We start from the raw sequence: 13,748 nt of genomic DNA, 5'->3' as shown, positions 1-13,748 counted from the left end.
GAGAGAGAGAGTACGAGAGAGANAGACGAGAGNGAGAGAGAGNAGAGAGAGAGAGAGAGGATGCTGTCTCGCTCGCGGAAAAGCCGGCGGGGTTGTGAAATCAGCCCTTCCTTCCTCTCATCTCACCCCCGTCGACCAACCGACACACCACGGCAGCACAGTACGTCGACCCTCGACCAACCAACCAACTCTCGACACACCCCTCTTTCCCCTCATACTACTATCGGTGTAGTAGCGCCGCGATGCCCGCTCCCGACGCCACCGACACTCGCTCGGCATCAATGAAAATGACGTCACGGCAAAAAGCCCCGCGTTTAATTATCAAAGCTATGCGCCTCGCGCCGCGCACATGCGTGTGCGTGCATGCACGCATGCATGCATGCATGCGTGCATGCGTGCGTGTCGACAGCGACACGGCGACGACGATCATCGACGAGGAATCGCCGTGCAGTCGAGTTCGTCATGGAATTGGCACGTAAAGCGAACGACAGGGAAAGAAAGCGATGCGATCGCGCATTCCGCGACGCATTTAAGCATCAAGCGTGTTCGCGCGCTCAGTGATAATATCGATCGCAATTTATGATGAAAGTACATTTTCACGGACCATTCGTTGATCGATAAAAAGAATTGCACAATCAAAATAGATGATACTTAATATTCGTCAATTTTGATTATGGAATTCGTTTGTTGTTGAAATAGCTCGAGCGATTTGTGAAAATTTTAATGGAAGTCTTAAAAGATGAAAAGATGAAAAAAGATAAGAGACGCTTTAAATTCACAGCGAATTTATAAACATAGTCTACACCAGCTCGCTAGAATACGTAATTTATCAATAACAGCGATGATTTCAATCAAATAATTATTCTGATTCATAGCAAAAATTCGAAACACAATTCTTCGTCGTCGTTGCAAGATGTGCGTATAACATATTTTGTGATACAACCGGCTTTTATCTCCAATTAAATGAATCGTTAGAAAGATTGCATCATGTAGGACAATACTTAAAATAATTGTTAACATATTCGAAAGTGAATGTAATGTCAGAAATGGCTAAGTTATAAGGAAATAAAGAGAAGATAGGATATACACAGTATATACAAATAACCGGGATAATTATAAGAATAATGGATTACTCGTGATGTAGCATGCTAAGTGCTAAAATTAAAAATGAAAGGTCCGAGTTCAAATCTTAGTAGGTTCTATGAATTTTTCGTCTGTCCCAATTATTTCCCGTTAATATCTTAAATTCCACGCAATAAGTAAAAACAATACTAGAATAGATCAGCCTTACAATGTATTGCATTAATTACAATATCAGTTTATATTGATGTATCAATTGATTTGAGCGAGACACTATTGTATCTCCTGATATACTTACTAAAGTCAATGAGCAGCCGGCCATAGCCTTGTCTCTGGTAAGGCGGTAGCGTTAAAATACAGGACACGTTGTAATTCAAGAAAGAATTCTTCTCCTGGAACACATAGACGTTAAAGTCTCGATTAGAGAATGCATGGGAGAGTGTTGTTAAAAGTACATCGCCGCTGGTTTATCATCTCCAAGATTTTTACAAATTAATGATTTATATTACTACGTGGAATATAGTTATTATTACTACAGATTATCTGAATTTTTATCAACGTATGATTTTACTTCGTGCTACATTAGGAGAAGTAAAGTTATAAATGCATTCAATATTAAAGGCATGATCGATATTCCGCTCATGAACACGTTAAACGCGTTCTCTACAAAAGTGTAAAACGAAAATATATCGCAACAAGAAAGGAAGATAAATATTCGTAACAGTATATTTAGAATAAAATCTATTATGACTACTTGTACGACATGATCTTTCCGGAGGAATTTTTTTTGTCCGTCACGATATAACTCGAAAAATTAATTAAAGATCATCGAGAGCCCTTCCGGAAGTTTCTCCCAAGAATACCAGCATCAATTTTTCAGTGTCATCCTATAATGGATTCGCGGAACTCGCGAGGACCTCATCGTGGAAGAGTCATGCGCCTCTGAAAGAGAAAGAATTCCGCCGCAATTCCATCAAAAGAGTTACCTTCAAAAACAGAGCACATACTCGGCTACTGAATAAAACACAAGGTCTTGTATTTTTCACGCGACGTAATCGTATGCAACATCAGTACTTTTTATTAGACAAAATCTCTTTCCAAAATGCCTGGTATATCTATTTTAGATCGTTCATTATGGAAACAGTGATAAATCGGACTTCTTGAAATTCCGCTAAAACAGGCAAGGAGATACTGTAACGATGGCCTAACTTGATCGATATCGATAATACAGACTTTTTCATTCCAAATTTAGTTTCTTATATTATCATTCTGTCTCATTCAAATGCGTGCAACTGTTTCTAACATACAGAAAAACTATTCTCATTTTAAGAATATCTTCATTTTCAATATATAAAACTCGAAATAAGATTATATAGCGTTAAATCGACATAATTAGCTTATATAAAAAAATTTGATTTAATTATATCAAGAAAAATATATTCAATAATAATTTTCTTGATTTCAAAGAATAATAAAATAATATCGGATAGAAAATTACTTCAAATCGAGAATTATGTTTTTAATTGATTTTAAATTATTTTTATTTGACAATATCTTCCTCTTAGAAAAAGCTGTTTATATTATTGAATTGTTTGATTTAAAAAATTTCATAATAATTCCTTAGTCTTATTTCGAAAACGATTCATGTTCATGAATCTTACTGTATTATACCGCGATTAGTAGCAATAAGAAAACGGCTACGTGATCTCGTATGAAAGTGATCCACTCGATTATTCCGATTCTCCATACACAAAGACAGTTTTCGAGCAAGCATTTCATCGAATCTCTATCCAGACATTTAAAGTGTCGTCCTGGCCGTGCCTTGAACAATTGAATTGGAACAGAAATTCCGTGAATGTAAAAGAAATGAACTGATATTGATTATTGATTATAAATGATATTAAGTTATAAATGATATTTTGTTCTGACACTGTAATATATTTCAAGTAACTTCATCAATGTCTGAAAACATTCATAATCTTAAAAGAAGTTTAATGTATATTTAACACCACATAAAGTTAGAGTAAAAATAACAGTTTCATCTTCTTGATATGACATGTTAAATGTCGAAAGAAAATACTGTTAATAAAATAATCGTAGAGCTTTTTAGATAACTTATAACATTAATATAACAAATTATTATAACATTAATATAAGAATATAATATTCTTAAATTCAAGATTATCAAATTCTTAAAGCAACAATGATTGCGTTGAATAGAATATAATCGTTTTAACTTGAGAATAATTTTTATTTCTGTGCATATTGCAGCACGATCTAGCAAGATCAAGCAAGCATTCTAAATATTTGCTAAGCATATACACACGTAAATTACGTTTAACTTAAAATTTTTATTTTTTTCTAAGCTTTCAATCTTAGTTCTCAAACTCAATATTATTCATTTAAGTAATCCGAGGTTTGCTGAATACTTGTGCTACTGATATGAATTATAAAACTTTTATATCATAAGCAAACTTTAATTTCAGGTTACAGTTACACGAACCAAAGCAAGTAAATTCTTTCATTTTTATGCGATTTTCTTGTGAAATTAACACATTCGGACTTTTTACTTGTGCATATTTTAATTCTGTAAAAAAAAATTTTTGCAATCCGCAAAACCAGTTCAATTTTGGTTGTATTGTAATTTGTAATTGCGTGGTAATTGGTGTCGCTCCAGTGAAACCTTAAACTCATCTCGAAATCTTATTTATCGCATTTGCAAAATGAATATCTGATGTACAAGGTGTCTCGCGTTTTCTAATAACCGATTTTTGTATTCCTCTTGAAATATCGATCGAGAAACTTTTTTTGCGTTTGCCATGCTTGTTGACATCGTTACTTCCGATTTCAAATCATTTGTGCTGAAAAGAATTTTCTAGTCCTTGTCCTGTGGTGCTAAGAACCTTTAAAAGGATATCAGTAAATGGTTCAGCTTCATTCATTTATTAATTTAGCATCGTTAAAGAAAATACATGAAGGATATGTCCTGTCACAAACGTATGAAAAATTGTCGCAAGAAGAGCAGAGAATGGTTGTCAGAGAACAGAATTCGATTATATAATCCAACAGACGTGATAAAATGCAATTTCTCTAAGGATATGTCTACGCAAGAGTCTCGTGTGTTTAATCAACGTATTCAATTTTGCAATGAATGTAAACAATTTATTAACATCGATAGAAATCGTTAATATATATCCGGTGTATTTTAATAATAAATGCTGAGAGATGCAATAGAATAACATCTAACAGACATGAAAGAAAATTTCCTTCCATCTCTCTCTCTCTCTCTCTCTCTCTCATCGTGAAAGAAGAATTTAATCTCTCAGCCAAGACTACAAGTTATATCTCGGAGGCGATAACTATCATTTTCCACGGAGTATGTAGAGAATATATATATATATATATATATATATATACACACACTTCGTTGAGTGCAGGATAAAAGAAGATATTACAGAATCGCAGTTATTTCTCGGGAATGAATTCGGATAGGCTCAACTGCTCAACGTGTGCTTTCCGCAAAATTAAGAGTCATCGCACACCTGGTGCGGCCTTCTTGCTTTCTCTTGTGCAAAGATTCGTGCAAAATCGCATAAGAGTGACCGCTCTTCCTTCGTGAAAGAAAAAGTTAACGGATCGACGATTAAGACTCTACTTTTTAATGCTTCGCGCGCAGTGACGCAGCAACGCGACACGACTCTTTTTCCGGCATGAGGCTGATCCGCTCGTTCGTTATCCCGCAGATCCTTAAATGCCTCGACACGCGAGAACGAATGATTTCGATGGTATTCGGACACCCGGTATTTCCGGCCGAGCGGCGGTCGTACTGTTGCTAACTGCCGAGGCAGCAACGGTCCGAAGGACACGACCTGCGATCAATGTGTGCGTGCACACGCCGGCCCACGTGTGCGTATCGGCATGTTAACTCGGCGAAGTAGAAGACGAAGAAGAGAGGAACAAAATAGGGATAGACTTGCCGAGAGAGAGAGAGAGAGAGAGAGAGAGAGAGAGAGAGATACGCGTTCCACATGAAAAGAGGAAAGAGGAAGGGGAACTTTGGGCCCTGAGAGAGCAACCGTCTCGAGGGGTCCGTCTGCGTCAGAAGGATAAGGGGGGAGACAAACCGCTGAGAACTAAAGAAAAAAAATAGGGATAGCTTTTTTCAGAAAGTATATTTTGAAACAGGAATATCGCTATGATACAATGCTCGAAATATATCAACAATGCAATGTCCAATATCGGCAATTTATAATACCTGGAAAACATGAGAATGGACAGTACCGGATTTAAAGAACGCAAACGGTAGAGAAAGTATAGTGATTTAGTGTAGGAGGGCGACTACTTGTCTCGACGGCCGGTCGTCCGAGTTAAGTGAGACAAATCAACGGGAATGGAAATGAGTCACCGAACGAGCCCAAGCCCGAGTCGTCCTCGTCGAGTTTATTCATTCGTTCTTACGAGGAATGTAAAAATATTAAAAGATCCATCGATTTCAAACACATCAAAGATTCTTTCATTGCAACGCGCAACGTCAAAGTTTAGAAATTCCTGTAAAGCGCGCATAACACTGTTTTTCACCATTCTTGTTACAATTGAATTAAAAATTTTAATCGTAACGCCAGTTAGACCCGTTCTAATTATCGTGATTGAATTTCAACAAGAAATAATATAAACAAAAATCTGATCATATGAATCTGATCAGAATTCTGGTTATCGTAATTGAATTTCTAATTATCTCGACTAGAACGTTTGATAGAATTCAACTATATAAGTATCTAATTTGTATCTTTCTGATTAAATTTACTAATTTCAATGAATACAACAAGACTTTTTTTCAGTATAATGAGGCTAAATAAGATCCATTGGGTTCTATTGTAACGGATTAAGAAACGCTTCGTCCCGCTTAGTCCCGCGAAAAGCGCAGGGAGATCACAAAGAAGAAAGAGAACAGAAGAAGAAGAAACGAGAGACGAGAGAGGCAGAGAGGGAATCTGGGGCCCGCGACGTCCTTGGGTCCGGTAGTCTCCACGTTGCTCAGGGCCGTCTCGACGTCCCCACCGGCACCACGGAGGAGGCCACGTACTTTTCCTCCTCCTGTTCTATCTCTTTCTTTTCCCTCCCGTCGATCTCGTTTCCTCGCCGGTTGCCCCTGCATGGTGTCGCGTAAAGACGACGGAGCACTTTGTCAGCTTGTTCCAAATCGATCGACGATGACAAACGACGGAATTCGGATTAACGTGGAAGTCATATATTTTCCGGTGCTAAAAGACCCAAACTACAATATTACATCACTATTTCATGTTTGTACTCTAATTTGATTTTCATAATTACTCTACGTTATATTTCTTTACTTCCGATAAATCACATCAAAAGGCTTTCTTCTTCATCGTTGTACTGGATTGCGCTAAAAATTTCTTTCTTGCTTTCGCCAAATTTCAATATTGTACCACTCAAAAATACTTGCCTACATTTTTTTATACGTATCTTTTTATGCGCTAAAATTCCGTTCTACTATATTTTCTTTACACATTTAAAATAGAAAATTTTGAGCCATCAAATATTATTATATTAAGTTTAACATCTAAAAAATTGAAATAGAAGATTGAAATTCACAATTCTATTCTCCATTTAATTAAGAAAGAACATAATGGACAAATATTTTCGATTGATTGTATACATATTTATTTTATTTTAAGTGTACACTAATTCAACTATAATTTAGAACAGATCTTTGGTTTAGATCGATCTCTCGTTGTTGCACTATAATGTTGCAGGACTTACGGCCCCTGCAATTTACCGCTTACGATGCGAACACTTATTCCATTTCGTTGCAATATGCACGTGTCAAGGACTATACCCGCGCAGAATTCTGACTCGTGCATCAATAATCACGGTACGGTCCTCGTAGGCCTGATGGAGGAAGAAAATGCAGTCCTCTTGGTCGAGGAGGCAAAGTACAGCTTCTTTCGCGGATATATAGTTCGCCGGAATCGATACTGGCATTTCTCTCTCTCTCTCTCTCTCTCTCTCTCTCTCTCTCTCTCTCTTCCTTCCTCCCCTCTTTCCCTCTTCCTTCATCTCTGGAGCACGGCAAGATAGCGCATAGACTAACGATCGCGAGCTGCAGCCACGGCCCGTCGCTGCTTTATGTGCGAAAGAGGAATAAAACAGATCAATGATCGTAACAATATATGTACATACATACGTCTCTCAACGACCAACCACACCATCTGCGTCGTGGAAATAATCATACAGTATACATACTCGCGCACTCACGCGTACAAGCATAAGTGCGCGAGCACGTATACGCGCCTTTCTGGATCTTTCGATTAGGTTAGCCAGTCTCCTAACAAGATCCAAATAGTTTCATCAAAGATCCACGACGCGCTAACTCGTGCTACGTGATCGAACCGCACAAACCGTCACTGCATGACGATTCAATTTCGAAATGGAGTAACAGAAAAAGGTGAGGCATAATATGAAAATCCGGAATGAAGAAAACATGAGTTCGTATGGAATGAAACAATTAATTTAACACGAAATCATAGTCTAAAAGTATAAAAAAAACGATACGAAATAATGACGAAATAGAAATAAAAATGAATTGGAAAGAGACATAATGAAAAAATGCAGGATAATAGATAACAGAAATCTGGTTTCGAATAATACGTGCGAGAAATCATCACGGAATTTCAGAAATTTCAATTATTAAAAGAAGAAAAATTATCAATGGACTTCAACAGAAATGGCTTAAAAAGATAAATATATATAAAACATAAAATGTATATAATAAAATGTATAATATATGTATATAATAAAAATAATAATAAATTGATAAGTCGATTTAATACATTCAGTCTTCGCATGCTTACGTTATTTTCCCTAAAAATCTCTAGAAAAATCTGGTTAAAGACCAGATAACTATTGCAGAAATTGATCAATTTGCTATCTAATTTCATTCGAAATTCATTCGAAACAAGTAATTTATATCAACTAAGAATAAGTGCCAATTAAGTAATTTACAGATAAATAAATATTATGTCTCCTTTCCTCAAAAATTTCTTTAAAAATCTTTTTAACGACGAAAAATTGACCAGTAATTGCGAGATGACCAGAAACTGATCAATTTGCGACTTAGTCATCGTCGAAACAAGCCTAAACTGTTTTAGGACCTTATACTGCAGGCTACCCGAAATTTTTGACCAATTGAGCCAACTATTCTGGCTTGTTTTCTATTCGGATTCTAGTGTTGCTCTCACGCAATTGTACATATTTTCGCATCGATTGGCGAATGATTTTTAAATTACGAGATTGTATGGAAATAATCGCGCGTAGTGCGAGAACGATGAGAGAGCCGTTGTGCCTCGGGAACGCGCGACGCATGTCGGTGGTATTTCAACTAGGTTATATGCACCCGCACACAATTCACAGTTCTCGGAGTGAGATAGCTAGTGGGCGTTAAATTAATGGCGAGTGTTCTTTTTCAATCAATAAAGCGCGTAGACGGACGGCTCGTTATCGTCATTGAAGATTCTCGTGCCCGATTGATTTCTATGAATTCCCAATCTCAGAACGGATGCTCGAGACTCAAATTTAATTTGTCTCTTATAATTCTGTTATGTGATGTCTGTCCCTGTTACGTGATCTGTTTTATCGTTGCTATTTTCCGCAGCATACTAATCGCTGGAGAGACTCGAAAAAATATTCTGATTAAACCAACAAAAAGCTCCAACAAGAATTTTGTTCAGTTTCATTCGAGTATCATTTTTGATGGACGTTTTTGTTGATTTAATCAAAATCAAATTTTTTCTAGCGAAGGCATCGTGTTAATCGTGCTCGAGTCTAACTAGAAAAAAGTGATTTAATTGGAATTCTGTATTCAACCATAAAGGTACGAATCAAATACTTATCCTACAATTAAATCTATCAAACAAACGTTCTATCGAAAGAAATTCAGTTATCATAATCAGAATACATTTCGTTTATATTTCTTGTTGATACAATGAGAACATGTTTCTCGCAATTAGTTACACCGACATTGCTCAGAGCTCTATAAATTTGAACGAATCATTTCCCTTTTCTGTCTACATGTATCATATCTACATATAACTATGCATGATTTACACTAAAAAAGACATCGGATTGGTCCGCGTTCAAAACGCTTGCAAATGATCCTCTCGGCTGACGTGACTCATCTCGGATGAATTCATTGCCTGAACGCTCGAGGAATGCAGAAAGAAAAGACGTTCGATGACGATGACGACGACAATGTGGCGTCGGTCGAAAAAGGCTTGCAATCGGTCAGTATCCTTTCCTGCGTGTCGTAAAGCGTGCACGGGCGAATAAACGGGCACGTGTAACGACAAGGAGGAAAAAAGAAAAACTGACCGAGAGAGAGAGAGAGAGAGAGAGAGAGACGAACTATTGGAACGTGAATCAGCAGCAAGCAAGGCGCATTTATCGTATATATACATACATATCTCCTTTGTCTCTCACATTGTCGCTCATAAACACATCGACGATGACGACGGCCATACGATGCGTAGGTGAACGAACGTCTGCGAGAGAAGAAGAGAGGAGAATGATCACGAGAAAGCGCGCACTCGTGCGGATAAGGCAAATCAAATAATTCTTCCAACCGCGGGCGGAGTTCGCTGTAACCATGTCTCTCTCTCTCTCTCTCTCTCTCTCTCTCTCTCTCTTCTCTCTCTAATAATTAATTTACAACCCCCCTCTTTGAGAGGCCTTCCGACGTCCACCAACGAAAAATTAATCAGAATTCTAACTCTGTGTATCTGAGCGAAGAAGCAGTATAAAGTCTAATGTCTAGTTCATAATCATCATATATTTATGATAAATAATATTTTCTATTTGTGTTAAAGTCGATCCATTCAAGTCTTTGTTAAAATTTTGTATTGAATTTTTCATGTATTTAAATATTAATTTAACATAATATACTGTTATTCAAATATTTTATTAGTTAAGTTGTTATTCAAAGTCTCTTAATGTCTAAATAACACAATTTATGAGTAAAAGTGGAAAAATTAAAAATGTATTTTTAGACGTACATTCGGATATAAATAAATACGTGTCAGTTTAATATATTATAAACATTAAATTAACATTTTTCATTTAGCTCAGAGTTTACACTTTAAAATATATTTTTTTACTCATAAATTGTATTGCTTTAAGACTAAGAAATGTTAAATATTAATTTAATACAGAATGTTCAAACAATACAAGCACGTTATATTGAATTAACTTGATATGTTAAAAACAACATAAAATTTTTAATAAAGATCAATTTTAACGTAAGTACAAAATATTTTTTACTGTACAAGTTTTTTACAAATCAAATTGATAAATTCTACAAAATTAAAATGTAAGTGAAAAGTTGATCAAGTTGCTTTTGTGGCACTAAAGAATTTGAAAAAATACACAAAACAATTTTTATTAATTTTTATAATATCAATAAAATAACGATCAATAATATTTTTCACTGTACGATAAAAAAAAATTATTATCTATGTTAGTTATACGTCCAGCAAATATTTTTACATCAAGTCACATAACGCAGTTTTTCTATGATGCTCCGCATCTCATCTCCTTTCTTTATCTTCGATCCGCTTCTAGGATGCTTATCTCCGAAGAATATAAATAACGCGTTTCTTACATTTCCCTTCCTCACTTTATATCTCACGCACAATAGCGCGCTATCGTATTGTTGCGGGAGATGTTTATGGAGCGTGTAAGTTGGTCGCGCGACGCGACTCGCACGATCAGAATTTTTGCGGTGCCACTTATTTATGGTGCCAATTGTGCCGTCGTTCCGTCATTGGACTTAGGAAACCGGTGGCGAAATCTGCTCAACAGAGCACAGACAGCATAAATTTCTATTTCGATAACTGGATATTTATGAGATGAATTCGCGTGCGTAAATGAAAATTAACTCTGTGTGTGAGTGTGTTTGTATGTGTGGAGCATCATTCTGATTTTTTGTCTCCAATCAAATCCTAATGGAGTCTAATCTCTAAAATTCGTTATTTATAATCTTCTATAATAAGCACGCAATTTTTCAATTGATGTAAGACGGTTCCGTATTTTTTTTCTCCTATTCTTGAAAGGTCGATACATGGCCAAAAGTAGAACTTCGTAGCAGCCGATTGCTAATGAAATTAAACGTACTCGACCGAGCGGAACGACAGATAAAAAATTCATTGAATATTCTCCTGAAGGTTTGTAGCCTGTCATCGATACGGTCAAATTTTTGCCGCTGCAATTGCGAACATATTGGATTAATAAAATTTTTTTATAACAATATAGCGACTGTATGTGTTGCAGTTGAATACTTTTTATTTATCTTGATCTAGAAGAAATTTAATAAGAAAATTTACTTTACATCCATGATAAATCTAATTTTTCTTTTTTATTTTCTTCTCTCACAATTTTATTGATATTAATAAAAAAATATATATTAATATAATAAAAATTCTAACATGAGTACGAATGTATTTTTGCGCACTGAGAGAAATGTTTGGTATAACCATTTATTTTGTCGATATATGACTAACAAATACTTTTTCACTTAAAAGTTGCGTTTTAATGAAAAAATAAAAAAATATTTACTAGTCACATATCAACAAAATAAATGGTTATATTAAAACATTTCTCTCAGTGCAATTATCTGCATGGAAAAAACGATTTTGCTATATCTAAAAATTTAACTAGATATAGATCCAAAAATAATGTTCATCATACTTGAGTTTTCTATATTATTATTTTGATAAGCCAACAAAATTTCTATACTACTGTCACAAAATTTTACAATATATTATTCTCTTCCATTCGTTCTTTTTCTTCATTTCTTTCGTTTCATTCTATCACTGCGAAGTTCGTATCAACTCTTTAATCTTAATCGCATATAATTCATCATTATTATTTTATTGTACTTTAAACGTCTCCATATGTTTTACATAAATTCTGTTTCTTTTAATTGTCTCTGTTTGCTTTGTAATAATTCTGCATTTACTTTCTTAATGTCTTCTTATGTTCTTATGTTTTCTTGCATTTATACTTAGCATTTATTTTTGTCTTCTACTTTCTTGACACTATCGAGTTATTTATTAAGCAAGATATAATTTCAGGAATTGTTTTCATTCCTCTGTAATTTGTAACTTGTAATTCGTTTCGTTTTTTTTCTGGGAGGGTTAGTAGCAGCAGTTCTGCTGGTGCCTCACCATTTGTGTATACTCTGTAATTTCTCAATATACAATAAATAATAATAATCATTATTATTTTCAGATCTGTTACTTACATTTTTAGGTACTCCAGCAAAATCTATCCGTGTAGATTTATTTTCGTAATTATTTTCTCGAGAATAGAATGTTGTTAATCAGTTTTTCCAATTTAATTTTCGTTATTTTTCGCATGTTAATCGTCAAATGTTTTTTTTTGTCAGGAAATGTTTACGCAGAGATGACAGAATCTACATATTTAAGAATTAGCATTAGTCGATAGTAAAGACTAAAATATGTATAAGCTTTCGACTTTCCTTATGGAATATTTGTTAAAGTGTCAATTGCGGAAAATGCAAGTCCAAGAATTAAATAATGCGCAAGAATTAGATAGTATATGTATGTGTGAATTATCACGAATCGCTTGATCATGCACGAAGGGAGGCGGTGTGATCGTGGCTTAATGGTCGTGCAACCTCCTCGCGACAGTCACTTCTATATTTAGATGCACCGAGTTTCCTCCTCCACTTTCTTTATGCCGAACAAAGCGTTCCTGTTAACACACAGGGTGTACGTAAAGTCTTATCGCGGGCGTTTCCCATGTAACTGCACGTTTAAGCCGATGAGTTATCATCGGCATCATCGAGAGATATCAAGAGTTTCTCTTTCTGCGAATAATGACGAACTGGATCGCTGCTACATCACATTCCGCATGTCACTAATCGAAAGAGGACACTCTGTAGAGCAAAACTATTCGGCACGTGACTTTTCAAGCTTATTAAAACTCGATTAAATTTACAATGACATTGTTTTCAGAAGCATAAATGAATTACAAGTAGCTCTGACGCTCTCATCACTGCGAAGAAATTACTCTGCAAATTTGGCTAGCAAAGATGAGAAATTATCACGAAGTTTACAAGGAATATATGGTATATAATATATGGTCAATTTTGTCCGTCAAAAGAAAATTTTTTTCACAAAACTTAACGGTTTGAAGAATACACCCTGAAAATTTTCATGCTCAATGTGTGCAGACAATGGATACATTTCTTACAGACAGTGACCATTGGATTTCGAAAAAGAGACGGTTCACTATGGCTTCGGTCTATTCGTCGCATTTCTCATCCTTCCAAATCCAAGCTGGACCATTATTATCTGATCGTACTTCTTTATCCAGTCTATAGAAACAGAAGTTTCTATTAGTTATTGCCGTTTCATCCTCTTTTCCTCTCGCTGTTAAATCGAACTATGTTCAATGTGTTGTGAGAGATATGCGAAAAAAAAAAAATAAATAATATATATATATATATATATATATATATATATATATATAATANAACNAAACAAAATAANAAAATAACAGCTAGAGAGTAAGTAAGTAAGTAAGTAACTTACTTTACTTCTTTCTTCTTCTTCCTTCTTTCTTTCGTTATA

General features: G+C 35.3%; 1 protein-coding gene across 1 annotated transcript in view; it reads right to left on the bottom strand.

The window, feature by feature from the left end:
* LOC105625643 (histone acetyltransferase KAT7) overlaps positions 1–13,748 on the bottom strand; it is a 48,776-nt gene that overhangs the window by 11,684 nt on the left and 23,344 nt on the right. Inside the window, exon 10 of the mRNA XM_012206964.1 lies at positions 1,379–1,472. Within this exon, the coding sequence (XP_012062354.1) occupies positions 1,379–1,472 (94 nt within the window). The remainder of the gene's footprint in view (positions 1–1,378; positions 1,473–13,748) is intronic.

The sequence above is a fragment of the Atta cephalotes genome (genome assembly GCF_000143395.1).
Source record: "Atta cephalotes unplaced genomic scaffold scaffold00003, whole genome shotgun sequence".
Classification (NCBI taxonomy): domain Eukaryota; kingdom Metazoa; phylum Arthropoda; class Insecta; order Hymenoptera; family Formicidae; genus Atta; species Atta cephalotes.
Note: the sequence above shows the minus strand (reverse complement) of the source record. Positions and strands in the feature narration are given on the sequence as shown.